The sequence below is a fragment of the Pieris rapae genome, chromosome 11 (assembly GCF_905147795.1).
Source record: "Pieris rapae chromosome 11, ilPieRapa1.1, whole genome shotgun sequence".
Classification (NCBI taxonomy): Eukaryota; Metazoa; Arthropoda; class Insecta; order Lepidoptera; family Pieridae; genus Pieris; species Pieris rapae.
Window position 1 is genome coordinate 6,574,298 of NC_059519.1, and position 15,116 is coordinate 6,589,413.

The 15,116-nt window shown below is 31.1% G+C and overlaps 1 protein-coding gene across 2 annotated transcripts in view; it reads right to left on the reverse strand.

The window, feature by feature from the left end:
* Positions 1-186: 186 nt before the first annotated feature.
* LOC110998758 (cGMP-specific 3',5'-cyclic phosphodiesterase) overlaps positions 187-15,116 on the reverse strand; it is a 43,958-nt gene continuing 29,028 nt past the window's right edge. The window contains exons 5-20 of one of the 2 annotated variants that reach the window (XM_045629980.1): positions 14,383-14,509; positions 13,230-13,348; positions 12,764-13,029; positions 12,191-12,367; positions 11,556-11,726; positions 10,790-10,915; positions 10,428-10,545; positions 9,883-9,974; positions 8,935-9,258; positions 8,295-8,448; positions 7,620-7,779; positions 7,013-7,233; positions 6,469-6,640; positions 5,876-5,986; positions 4,924-4,956; positions 187-4,685 (exon numbers count right to left, since the gene is read on the reverse strand). In XM_045629980.1, the coding sequence (XP_045485936.1) occupies positions 4,938-4,956; positions 5,876-5,986; positions 6,469-6,640; positions 7,013-7,233; positions 7,620-7,779; positions 8,295-8,448; positions 8,935-9,258; positions 9,883-9,974; positions 10,428-10,545; positions 10,790-10,915; positions 11,556-11,726; positions 12,191-12,367; positions 12,764-13,029; positions 13,230-13,348; positions 14,383-14,509 (2,357 nt within the window). In that variant the 3' untranslated portion in view covers positions 187-4,685; positions 4,924-4,937. Of the gene's footprint in view, positions 4,686-4,923; positions 4,957-5,875; positions 5,997-6,468; positions 6,641-7,012; positions 7,234-7,619; positions 7,780-8,294; positions 8,449-8,934; positions 9,259-9,882; positions 9,975-10,427; positions 10,546-10,789; positions 10,916-11,555; positions 11,727-12,190; positions 12,368-12,763; positions 13,030-13,229; positions 13,349-14,382; positions 14,510-15,116 lie in introns of both variants that reach the window. The other variant, XM_045629981.1, reaches the window with a different exon arrangement.

Below are 15,116 nucleotides of genomic sequence, written 5' to 3' on the forward strand. Positions count from 1 at the left end.
AATTACTACACACAAACAAATAAAATATCAATCCTAAATATTATAAATTTGTAACAATATAAAGTATATATATTAATTTGTGCCTATATGCACCTATTTCTTCGGGCATTGAATACAGAACCTCCACGATACCAGGCGCGTTAAGCAGCCAGGAAGGCGATAAATTTGTAAAATAATACACAGAGGTAGAGAAATCTCAAACATTTTAATACAGTAAAGATTTACATAGACCTAATAGTAATAAAACTACGTCACAACACCAGAAAATCTAGTTCGTCTAAATTCTAACAGTGAAAATGATACTAACAGAAATTATGGAAGACGAAACATTAAAATTCATAAATCCCTTTAGACCTAATAAATGCGAGGTTTTCAAGCGACATTAAAGAAAAAAGTATCATTTTGACTACTAGATGATTATAAATTAATTATATATTATAGAATTGCTCAAACTTGACGTAATATTTTAACAAATAACATTTTAACAATAATAAGGAAACTATTCATAAAAATTGCGGGGGTGTGTGAAAATATAGAAATTTAATGAACGTCAGGTAATATAATAAATTTTATGGCTTAGGTACTATAAATAAAAGATTTTAATGATAACTTTAAAACTCTCGCGGACTTCCACTATTACGTAGCACAAAAGTGTAGTTACATAAATATTGTAATAAAAACGCATATTATATTCGTTAAAAAAGTGTTAATTAACGTGTCTCGTAATACAATATTGCCTATTTTCAATATGGTTATGTTTTAGCATGTATTCCTGTGAGATTTTTCATGGCTTGCTCATTAAAGGACTTAAGTTGGAATCCCTAGACAACTGAGTTGAGACAACTAATGTTTTGTTACATACGGGAGTTCTAAGGCGAACAAAACATTAAAAAAGTACTCCCGTTTCATCTAACAATTAAAATAAATAGAATTTAAACAATAATTTAACATTAAATATGAATAAATGTCTGAATTATATTTAAGTTATTGGCTAAAAGATGCGAAATAATTAACACATTGTCGATATATTTCCGAGATTTTTTTGTAATTAGAAAAACAAATACAGCGATATATTTTCATTTACGTCGCGTAAGTATAATAGCAGCAAGTTTAACAAGTAAACTCAACGTTAACGTTGAGTATAACGTTGAGTTGTATTTTATATCATTGGCGAATTATAAATCCAAGGCAATGCTAAAACAATAGCATTAACGTTACGTGTGTTAAGTATGTGTGTAACATTGCGTGGTAAGATAAGCAAGAGTGAGATACGTGAACCATACTGGTATAAAAGAGGGAGAGGCGTGAAAGGGAATTTGGCCATATGAATCGCCATACAAGGTAACTATGATGATCGGGTCAGGCAAGGGCACAAAATCCAAGTAAACATTGGGTAGGTCAATTGTACTAATAACGAGCTTGCAGGAATGTCATTTGTCTGAACCGAGAGTATGTTATAGCCGTAGCAAGTGGAGATCAGTAGTCTTTACAAAGGCGTGATTATTGCAAATTTGCGTTACGGGTACTGTCTAAAATCGATCTTTTGTTGTTGATAAAATTTGTAATTAGAAAAACACGTAAACCATATTCATATAAGCTAAATAGCAACGCTGCTTTAACAAAACGAACAGTTTAATGTGGTTTAATTAATGTTTAATTGAAATAAATTAGTAGGTATATTAGTAAAAACATTGATTTACACACAACATAAAACTCTTTTAGTTTCGATGAATAAGGGGGTTATAACTTATTAATCTATTCATTTAACTTACTACATATATACAAAATAGACTCTGTAATTAAATTAAATATTGCACTTACATGGCTTTATAAGCGGACGTAAATTTTGCGTTGGTAACACATTTATATTTATACGACTAGCATCATAATACTTTTGCATTTAATAATAAATTATAGCGTATGATAAAAGTTAAATGTGTGTTTACTTTTTCTATGTATTTATAAATAAAAATACAAAAAGCTTGAGCAAAAAGCAAACAAATTAGAATACCAATAAATAATACGACAGAAGACTATGTACGTACGTCTTACGTCTTAGTGTGGTAAAGTTTGATTGTGGCCACCAAACAGCCAGTGGTTCAAAGCAACGCGATATGAATCGTATTTCCGTGAGACCAATCACAATGAAACAAAGTGAGTTATCGTTTCGTCTTTTGTTTATCATCGATAGGTAAGCGCCATCCTGAAGGAACTAAATTTAAAATAGGAAGTTATACAGATGTTTTAAATTGTGGAACAGTTTAGAAAATAGTTTTTAGTTATAACGATAACAATAGTGACTAAGATAATTCGCATTGTGTACAGAAATATTGTTATCAATAACACATCTACACATCCAACAATATGAATAAGTCTCGACACAATATTAGATGATTTTAAAAGGAACAATAAAAACTTTGTAACGTATACCTAATACTAAATGGAATAATTAATACGCGGTCCGCAGATGTAACCAACTGAACTAATTTGTGCCTAAAGTAGAATGTATAACGACTACTGGCGACGATAATTTTTAAAGATATTGCTAACTGTCTGTGCAGTATACTGTCATACCATGACCGTGCTAGGAAAAAAAATCTTTGTATAATCACCGCTCGTTATCGCTAATGTCCTTTGGTATTTCAATTTAAAATTTTATAAAAAAAGCAATATATACATTGATATTTGCATCTAATTTCGTGTTGAGACCTAGAAACTTACAACAAGATTTTATTTACAAATTAGAGTGAAGTAACACTAGATCACAGTCTATAAATACATTACACTATAGTTAATAACTAGTTCCTATATTTTACTTTGGGTAAAGCTTCAAATAATTTACTTATACGAATTAAAATAAATATAACGGTATAAGATAATAGATAAAGATGAAAATTAAATTATATTTAGGTAAGTTACCTACACTTGCCTGCAACCACCTTGAAAGATCAATGAAATTCCGAAGACTAAAAACTTGTCTCTGAATACACTTAATTCATCATTCAAGGATCAAAAAGTTTAAGCGCAATGCTCTAACAAATCCTGATTATAATCCTGTCAACCTATACTATTCCTGTCTCTTTTCCTCATAGCGTAAAGAAAATATGACAGAAGAGGACGACATAGTCAAAGAGAACTTTACAACGTTGTTGTTTTACGTATACAACAAAATGTTGTCTCTGATTCTTACGTCAATGTCAACATGCGAGGAGAAGTTAGTGCACATACATCACTTCTGCATACGTTATCCGTTCTAAATACGGGAACTAGTCATTATAGAAAACAAGAGCGTCAAAAAGACGTAGTAACTAGTTATTACAAAGATTTCAGAAAATTTTTTCACTGCGTTCTTGAAGCACTGTGTAGCTTTCTATTGCCAATGTTGTATTACTACGCGACCAAATGATTATTTGGTTCAAAGCTAAATTATTTTGCTACACTAATATGCATATAGAGTATCATCACTAGAGTAGTTTTATATTTTAATTTGTATTTAATATTTCGTGTAGGTAACATAACATTTCTGTAAGGAGAGAAACGCGTGCCATATGTCACAATTTTACAACCTTCATTTTTCATTTTAAATGTGTATTTAAGTATGGCAACAAAAATTTAAAGAACTGTAGTATTTGACAATCTACAGGAATTTTAACTCTTTTTGTAACAAATAAATAAATCAGTTAAAAAGTCACGAATGCAGTGAACAAATCTTAAGTCGAAGTACATATTAAAGTTAACATTTATCAAACTATTTTAGAATTTTTATCTATAGTCTTGGATTAAATATCAAAGACTATAGCTGATTTCAGTCACAATAAACTGTTAATATATGTCAATACCTCATGATATTGGACGTATGAGGAAGAAATTGTTATTGAGAGATATCTGCAAAAAACATGGCTTTAAAAACGTTATAGATTCAAATAACTTGTAAATAATTATTACTTTTAAACAATAAATCATAGTTAAATAATAATAATATGGCTTTGTCTGTCTAATACTAATACTATCTTGGAATTTAATTTCGTCGGAGACTGTTTTTGATCATAAAATAATAATGGTATTTGTGTAAAATAAGATTTAAAATCATAACATTGTTTACTTCCAGTTCCATTGTTTTTTTATCAGCGTGAAACGCCATCTTATCTTCATCTTACCTAAAGAGAAGAAATTATTAATGTTTTATGAATTTTTAGAATTAAAAATAACTATATGTATGGGTAATATATATGTAGTAGATAAACTGAAAAGGTTTTAAAAATGAAATAGCCAATTCATAAGAATTGGTTAAAAGTTTTCTTTTGTAACTGACATTTAAAATGTCGAAGGTCAACGTTTGGTATATTCTTTGACTTTAATGTTATAATGACAACGACAGCTGACACTAACACTATTGCTCCGACATTAATAATTTTTCCTATAAATAACTGATATTATAGACAATAAAATAGTCCTTACTTTTTACTCGAATCGAATGAACAACAAGTAATAACGGTTATCAACTGATTAGACTTTAAAGTTTAAAGTGGCATATTATGACAATGGTGGCTGACACCAGCACCTTTGCTTCGACTTAAATAATTAACAGTTTATTTTAAGTGAAACCACGTTAAGGACACAATTATTAATCGAATGACTGGGACGGCTTTATTATGTCCTTCTTGTCTGTGCTGTTTTCACTGCCCCTGAAAAGAGAATTAAAAATAAAGCGTTAGAGTAAGTAAACATTTGTGAGCATTTAGACTCACAGAGACACACTCAGAATAGTATTACAAAAATTAATATAAATATAATTATTCACCAGATATTCGTATATTACGAGAAATATAACTGTTTAATAATCTATATATACCAATAAAGTATCAAACAAAGTTTTGTTGGTTTCCGGAATAGGAATAAACAAAGATAAATTAAGTAACTCACCAGTTCAAACTTCGTCACAACATATGACACAACCTGTAATGGGACAAAATGTAGAATTAGTAACTGATTCCGTTTTATGAATAGTAAGAATATTAAACTACTTTCGAAAAAAAATATTATTCTATTTATGATTATTTGAGTGCAACATTATAATAAATATCATTTTAATAATATATAATGTTATGATTTTGTGAAAAAAGAATATAAGAATTGACTATAATGATTTGATTGATAACGTAATCTTTACATCTATGTAAAATTCTACCACTTAATTATGTAAGACACATTTGTGCCATTATGTGTAGCAGAATATTTGAAGTGTATCATATTCTTGCTAATAAATTATTATTATTAAAATTTAATGTAGTAATCAAATTCTATATATTAGCTGACTCGGCGCACTTCGTACTGTTACAGTTTAATTCAATTAAATTTATGATTTTATGAAATTAATGTCTGAACGTACGCATAAATATTTGACAACCAATACATAGTACAACCAGTATATATGCCAATTCATTTTCATTACAGAGATTAATTTACTTTTTTAAAAACGGAAATACGCCATTATTCAAATATTATGGATAGTCCTTGTTGTTTCGAAACTTTTATTTAAATACGTTCTTTTAATTTGAGGGCACAGTTTACGGTATCGACATCGAACATTCAATGGTTGAGTTGCGAAACTACAGATTTTGTATTGGATTTTTTTTTTAATTTTCCAACGTTATAGTACCTATTCTTCTACGACAAATACATCAAAACAAGGTCAGGAGGTCTAGCCGTTTTCGAGGTAGTAAAAGACTATGCTTAATACTCGTATATTCTGATAAAATAATTTCAATCAATACCAGATGAATCGCGTGTGACTTATCGGCCTTAAAAGAATTGGTACGATTCACTTTATGATTGGACCTGCGTTAAATATAAATTAATAGTATCAATAACTAACCTTCCTTTATGTTTAGATGTCTTGGTTTGCGGGAGCTGTGGCTGCGTCGGCGGGATCTCCTTCGCTGTTGGATCTTGGTCTTCGCGATTGTTTGGGGCCGCGTAGAGAGACCTGGAAGAAACTTTAATCTCACACTTTTTATATCATTCTAAATAATGATTATTAATAAGCCAAATATTTTGCCAATTAATTACTTATGGTTCAATGTTTTATGCAAAAGTGATAAATCTATGTAAGTACTGTTTGTACTGTGCCTTCAAGCAAATATGTTTTTTGGTGTTTATGTGCTCTTAGTTTATTTATTTATCGAGCAGACTGTTTTTTTAATTTTTAAAAGCAGAATATCGCCTTGATCCTTTATATGCCTTTTACCATAGATAAAATAAATTCATAAATGAAACCTTGTTAGTATTGTATATAACTTTTATTTAAAGTAATTTTACCAGTGGGGTTCAAATAAAATTTGAACGACAAAAGTTACGAACTACGTTCAGTTGCATTAACTGATAGTTGACACATTTTTTTAATGTTTTTTTTTTATTAGTGACATAATAGAAACACAAATTAATGGGTGGTTATTTATATGAACTTACCTCGTAAGTTTATTCCTCGAAGGTCTGACGTTAACACTGGAAGTCTTCCCTCGTCTGAGGGAGTGGAATGGGGTTTTGAAGGGCTTAACCAGGGCCACAGTATCTGATACAGGTCGTTGACAATTGAGAGTTGTGACTGTGAACTCAACATCTTTAATCGTGTCGTTCGAAGCTGAAATATTAATTTAAAATTTTACTACAATTTTTAAAATATTTAGTTTACTAGGTCAAAGGCCATATATACCTATTAGTTACTTAATTAATATAATTTTAAAATAATTTAGAAATATGTAAACCATTATTTTTATTTGAAAATAACGTCGTATCAATGAAAACAAATACTGTATAATCTTTTTAGTGTCGTTTCTTCTAGCCTCTAAAATTAGGAACAATTTGTTTTTAACAACAAACAAAAAGAACAATTTTTGAATTTGGAATTCGAACAAATTTGAAAATAGAAACTGTCACGTTGCTGCACCAAAGACCATACAAAGGCCATAAATAGGCTTATATTGAATTGGTTCGAGAAATTTTATGTACTCACTAGTAAACTCCTCAATCGGTTTATCAATTGTGTCATGATCTATCCAAGTGAGCCCCATTTCTACCTTCTCTGCCAGGTCCTGCCACCTCTGACGGTTCTCGAAGGTGCCGCTATATAGAGGCTGGATCCAGGGGAACGTGTCTGACAGCACACGGTAAAGCGGAAGACAGATCATGTCGATGAAACCAACTTGCATTTGAGGTAACTCGTCCTTTTTTTCTCTGAAAATTGTTGATATTATTCACTTTATTTACATCACAAACAATATCACGGAGCAGGTAACTTTTATGTCACAAGAGGAAAACGAACACTGAAAGGCTTGGATTTAATAAAAGCGTGGAATTGATGTTGGATCTTCAAGACCTTCTTACTTGCAGAGCAGCTTTTTACAGACAACTCAATGGGCAAGTTTAGATTTTACAATTTTTTTAAGTAAAATACACTAAAGTTTAATTCACTTTTAATAAATTTAGATACATATATATAAATATATATAATATATATATTTATTAAAAATTAGTGTGTAAGTGGACATGCTCGGATTATTTAGCAGAGCTATTAGCATAGCAGAAAATAACATCATAATTTCTCAATTAGCTTAAAATACCTGTCCATCATGGCGATCGGCTGCTGATTGAGCTGAAGCTTTTCAAGGTCACCCTGGTCGAAGAATTCATCAGCCACTAGTTTCGCCACCTTGTGTTGGACTTCCCACGGTTTAGCGATCGCTGACACATCACATGCTGTCATCATCATGCCACATAGCACTAAAATTGAATTGATAAATACGTTGTTACAGCCATTAACACTGTTTATTTTTGAAACGGTTAGCTTATTTAAAGTATCATTTATTACTAAAGCTAACTTTTGTTCTACAATGCTTATAACACTACTATGAACGTCAATAAATTTCAAATGCTTTATATATAAGGTATAATATAAGGATTAAAGTTAATACACAGTATTCAAGAATGTTGCACCAACTTAAATCTGCTTTCAAAATGTTTTTAATAACTTTTCCATATTTGACAGTGCCTTATTTTATTAAAAGAAGGGTGTAGAATGGACGAGAAGAATTCAAGAAAACTGTTTAATCGCTTAGTAGTAGAACGTATATTTTATAAATAAGATCTCGCGAGTGCGATAGCAGCCTTTTAGGTTGAGCCTTTAAGGTACACTGCCACAGGGACCAAACTATAAAAACTTGATTTTATTTTCTTTTGTTTTTATTACTATGACGGTTAAGAAAATTTTCAAAATTATAATATAAAAAGGGATTTACATTCTTTTTTCTCGGGACTCTGCCAGTCGAACTCTCCATTATCCACTAGGTCTAGGAACTTAGACTTCTTCTTAAAGTACATAGCAAGGTCTGTGGATAATATAGCAGTCTCTACTACGCGCATCACGCATTTATAATCCACTGGTGATAGAGCCTTAAACAAGATATAAATTAATGCTTCGAAAAATAAACTTAAATTAAAAGGAAACGGACGGCCAGGTTCGTAACAAATTCCAGGCAACCAAGGAAATAAATTAAGCGAGAACTCCTTCAATTAATAGTGAAAATAATCAGCTAATTTATTTTTTGCTGATTTTTATAGAAGAGTTTATTGGAATTAAATTATAATATTATTGAATGTTATATAATAGATAGGCTTATATTAAACAATATTGCAAATTATTATTTACTACTAATATAATAATTCTATAATATTTCTTTTTTTTATTAATGATCTAATTTATCAGCTTTAAACATATTCTCTAAACATAGATAATGAACCATTGTATTAGTAAATATTTTTTTTATCGATTGAGAAATTAGGTAATCCATTTAATATAAAAAAGACCCAAAAATGTTTTCTTAAAATGTTGTTTAGCTTATTAGCTCGAAGTTGCACATAAACAAAAATAATTATCACCTGAAAAATGTTGTTGCTCTCACTATTTAAAATCATGACGCACTGATCGAAGTGATGATGTTCCATCGTCGACGTCGAATACAAAATCGCGAGAGGACTTTCGGTTTTCGTCTGAAACGCGTTATTTGTGCCTCTATGGTCCAAATCGTGGCATAGACAAGCGACAAGGAGGCCCAATATTTCCAGATCTGACATGAAACGTTCCATTTTGCCGGTTTTCATCATAGCGAACATAGTCTGGGCTACGTTTAGTGCGTGCCTCCAGTTGTGATATTTTACTGGGCGGTAATTCTTTTTGACGCTTAAAGTCCAACGACAGAGAACCTAATAAATAATAAAAACTAATTATACAAAGTCTTATACGTAACTGTCAGCTATCATGTAATATATACAGCTTATGAATGAATATCATATCTTTTCAAACCACTACAACTAGTGGTTTATTTGGTAGTTCCATTCATGCCAGATCTATAAATTTCCGACAATTTGGTCGATAGTAATAGCGACTCCAGTCAATATGAGTAAAACTTAAATAATAAAATTTTCGATCAATATCAAAGTTCTCAATATACAAACTTCTCTCCGGAAGTCATTCCACGTTTCGCTAAATGTCTTGTGAAGCGGACCGTGGAAGACCTATATCTAGATCAACTTATGCCGAAAATATCTTGTAACTAATACTTTACTACAAATTATACTTTTTTTTCATGTAGATAACATAATGTACACTTATGAACATCAAAAAAAGAAATATACCTTACTAAGGGGTAATTATGTTAAAGTAATTACGTTTGATAATGGCAACAAAAGGACGTATACGGTATCGCATGTCAGCGCGTAATGGATTGGAGATGCTGTTGACCAATCACAATTGAACGAAGGGTAAGATGTCACTTGATTTACTATTACTTAGATTTTTTTTATATTAGAATAAATGCAAATACGTACGTCGTATGGTATGTGAAACTTTTCGACAAGATTGCATTCAAGAAACATCCGCAAGGTGGCTCTACATGTATCCTCATCTGATAGATCAAAGTCTGAAAAAAAATAATTTTCAACAACTTTTCTTAATCTATGTTATTTTCTGGCCTTAAAAGGCTAAAAAGGCCTAGTACATATATGCAAAAAAAGATATACTAATATTTTATTTAATACATTGAAACATTAGGCCATAACGAAAAAAAATTAAGTTTTAATGTGAAAAACACTAATTTTAGGCCATCACGAAGTGAAAAAATCAATAAAAGAAATTATAAAAATATTAAAAAAATGGAGTGAGCAACTATCTATGGACATCCAGAATTCTTTAATCAGAATTCTTGACATGATGCGTTTTGGCTACAACGTGATCGAAAAATGGGACACGTTATTTAAATTTATTTAAAAGGTAATTCCAACTAAGTGTGAAAAATGATTACTTTAAAGTTATTATTGGAGTTATTTTAATAGATTATATTATTATCTCAAATATGTCAAAATTATTTGCTTACCATGAAATTTAAAGCTATAAAGATTGTACGTTTCCGCTGAAGGAATAACATCTTGGCACAACTTGGTCGTATCCTCTGAGGACGCTGTCGCATGATATGAGAGACACTCAAGAGCAACCTGAAATAATTAAATAAAAAATCGCATTAATTATTTATTTATGTAAGAGCCGCAGACATAAATGCAGGAGTAATCACAAAAATGTATCTGAAAACTAATAATTGTCAACATTAATGAATGCTGACGAAGAATATTTTTCTAAAACACTTATAGAGGAATATTATTATTGGGCAACATAGTGGCTTTATAACTGAATTATTATGATGTGATAATTGTAAATAATAGAGGAAATAAATTGATTAACCTTTTGCTTTGCCATAAGTTTGCAGGCGTTTTCATACATTTGCGTATTGTGGATTCCCAAACCACAGAATATAGCAAACGCTTCAAATATTGATATATCACCATCAGTAAATTGAGAACCATTTTCCTGAAATACAAAAATATTTGAATGTGAATTACCGGTATATGTTATTAAATAAATATTAAATTATTCGGCGAACAATTTTAATTCTCGACGTTGTTCAAACTACGTCTATGCACCAATGGAAAGTCCAGTGTGTATTTAAGACTCGCTGGTACGTGAAGAAAAAATATCGTAAGAGAGAAGTAAAATAAGAAACCATGCTTTAGACCTGCTATCACCTACTTGCCTATTAGAATAAAGACAATTATATCTGCGGTTAAGATTATGTGTAATGCCATTGGTTTTCCTGGGGTAAGTTATTTGTTCATAAAACGAGAAAAAATATCTTTTATAGTAATTATAAATAAAAGTAAGTCAAATTTGAAAAAACCTATTTTTGGGTTTATTTAAATGATAGCGGAACAGAGGACAAGGAAACTTTTTCACATAACACAAATAATGAAGGAAAATTAATTTCTACTCGTATTTAATGAATTTATTATCCTCTATCAATTTTGTTTTTATAAATAGCTTCATGTAGAGCGTATTGCCACAGACAAAAAAAAAACAACTTCTTTCAGTCTCGAATCAGTCACATACGCGTACGCGTGAAGGTGCTTGTTCATATACGCGTACGTAAAGTACGTACTCGTTGCTCGTATACCTTGTTAATCAATTGTGCGACTCCAATGACGTCCTTGTTAGCATTGACAATAGGCATACAGAGCATGGTCCGAACATTGACTGCATCGTCACACTCTTTGTCAGTCATGCCGTTATCCTGACGCCAATCATCCACATTTGATATGTTTAAAGCCTTATTTGATTGGGCTACCTGTAATTGTGTGATTTTAAATATATGGTGAAATTTAAATTGTCCACACCAAAGTAACATGACATTTCTTGTTGTAGATAGCTCTATATGTAGATTAAAAATCTACAATTGTTAAATTTATATATAGTATATTTTTATCACCCAAATTGGTCCAATACGACCCGGGGAGTTACTCGGGCTTCCGTCCCGGCGAAAAAAAAAAGAAGAGTTGAAGCTTACGAATGAAGTACACGCGGGTGTGTCTGTATTCTCTGGGACTTTACTTAACAGTCATGCTACTTAATTTTTTATTTATGTTGTATTCATATTTTATAATAAAACATAAGCAAAAACCCAATGTACTTTTATAAAGCAAAATTATTAAAATATAAACTCTCCCACAAGCTCTATGCAATCATGAACATGTCTTGATTTGGTCGGGTAGTAAAAAAAAGTATGTGAATTAGTGTTAAATGAAAACTCACCGCCAATGCAATAGATGCCAACGTCGACTTTGTGTCGTGTCTAGGAGTCAATGTTGTTCGAGAGTGATGAGCGCCTAACTCGAAGAGGGTATGAAAGCGGGTTGGGGCGGGCGGTGGTAGGGCTGGATAGCCTGGAGGCCGCCCGCCCGGACGTTGTACAATACGCTCCAAGTGGCTCTGGATAACATCAATGTTTGATATAAGACAAACTAAAGTTTAAGTAATCATTGACACTATATTAAAAACGTAATCAACATAAACCTTTAGCTTAAGCTTTTTACGTTGCCATACAAGGTTGAGGTTTGATTCCGTAAAAAAGTTTACTCAACTCGACGCTAACTGGTGGTTAAAGTATATTTTATAAAAGTAGGAAACAGTTTACTAAAATAGTATTGTCTGTAAGCTGTTATTATAAGTATACTTGAATACTAAAGGTAGAAGAGAATATCAAATGTATAGCAATAGAAGTGACTAGTTAGTTAACATTTTTTGATAAATATAAAAAAATTATATTGTATCAATAAAAACTTTTACATAAAACTGTAATATTAAATCCTGAAGGAAAATTCTTACCGATTCACAATGATCTGTGTCTAATATGAATACAGCGCATCTTTCACACTTCAACAGCTCCCGCGCTTCGGTCATTATCTTCGTCACTAGACATTCCAAATTATTCTGTTCCTCAAATATACTTCTAGCTAGTGCTAGAAGGATCTGGTTCCTTTTATACTCCAGCACGGAAGACTCGAATAGCTGAGCGTTTTGTATGCCAATACCGCAGAAAGTTAGATACCGGCGGAATACTTCTACATCTCTAGCGGAAAATTCTTTGGAACCTGGAAAACGAAACACTGTATAATAATGGATCCTATTTACACTAAGTACATATATTGGATTATGCTGCACGCGATTATTGTAATAATTTTGTAAGTTGCCTTAACAGTAGCGTTATAGGGCACAGTCTGTATAGCGATACAGGCGACTATTTAAATTACTTAAAACTGAATAATTTTATAAGTAGAATAAATGGTATTACCATCGGTTTTATTTATAATCTGTGCCACACCGACGACGTCACCTTCATAGTTACATATGGGCATACAGAGTATTAATTCCGTCTTGTAACCAGTTTGGGCGTCGATTTCGCTGTTAAACCTGAAAATTATTTGAATGCTTAAACAATGTTTTGTAGGTCCGAAGAACATTGGCTTGTATAAACGGTTATTCTCTATGTACATGTATATGACATATCGAGATATTATAGCAAGAAAAGAATGAAAATTAAAGCTCAATATAAATAAAAAATGTGAGTACTTATTAAAAAAAATAACCGAGAGTTTTTTCATAGTAAACGTATTTTATTTTTTTATATACAGGCGTATCTTCTTTGACCCTAATACGATAAAAATCTTTTTAAACATTTTATTTTCCGTTTGTGGAAAAAACGACATTAACAAAAGAGAAAGGTATTTAATATATTGAAAGTTTTATTATAACGATATTATCCAGTTAAATGAAATTTATTTAAATATCACAAAATAACTAAAATGTTGACTATAGCTAACTTCAGGGTGTGTTTGTAACATAAATAAAATTTATTCTCATAGTTTTTCCCTAACGCGCCAAAAGAACTTTAAAAAAATATAGAAGTCGTGTTAATTTGGCTTCACTCAGTACGCTCGCTGCGAAAACTCGCACAAACTACAGAACTGATTATGAGTGAGACCATTGACTATATATGGATAGGAACGTACAATGGAATGGTTAAATAAATGAATATATACATGTTATTAAAATAGGCACAATGTATATTAAATATTTAGGTGAATTATTAAATACCTAGATTAAGTACATATATTAAGAAAGTATGACAGCCTAAAGTTTTATATATAGTTATATATATATAAGATTATACATTGTGCACAAGTCTATGCACGAAGACACAAGTGCGCTCTCCCATACTTCATAAAATGAAAGCTCTAGACAACCATCTGTGTTGGACATTTAAACTACTAGGAATGAGACACTTCTGTGCATTAAAAACATCACTGTACACATAGGAAAGATGTTTTACAATATATGTTGCCATTTATTAAATGAATTTAATTAATTCTTAACCTCGGCGTCTACGCACAATTAGTTCCCGACTATTATTAGGAATTCTTTTAAATAACATTAATGCACCTTACCTAGGATCTGCATAAGCATTTTTAATATTAATCGGGTGTTTGGTCTGAGCAGCCAAGCCTGCCACTCCAACACCAAAAGGTATCCTTATTTCTTGCGTCCTTGCCATTCGTAACGCGTCGGTTAACTCTAAAACATTCATTTTATTTTAAATAATAAAAAATGTTAGTTTTTATTACAATGCTTTTAAACAGCAAGTGACAAACATCAGATCAGATATCCGGACGAATATTAATAGTTGTATTTTTTTATTGAGTCGTTCTGATAAATCTATAAGCCTTGAGGTACGTCACCTAAGGAGATGTTTTTGTCACCGCATATAAAAGTATATTTATTTATTTAAATTCACTTTCTTTTAAACGCAATTTAAGATTAGAGGATTTTTAAAATTTTCTCTTTCTCAATTTATGAAACTCAATTCAATATTATCCAGTAATTGTCCAATGCATTGGGTGAATTAAGTTTCAAAATAAATCGCCAAGTTTTTCTACACAACGATTGTAAGGAGCTGTAACCATTACACCATGTTCCATATGACATCTTGAGTAATCAAGAATAATAAAATAATTTAAAAACAAAGATTTGTCCTCTATCAGCAGGAGGCATGGTCAAATAGATGCACGCACTTACATACTCGTGGGAACAACACGCAAATATGTTGTAGAAACAACTAATATCACCGCATACACGAATTCAAGTACGACCAATGCATTTTAAATAGGAAAGCAACTATAAT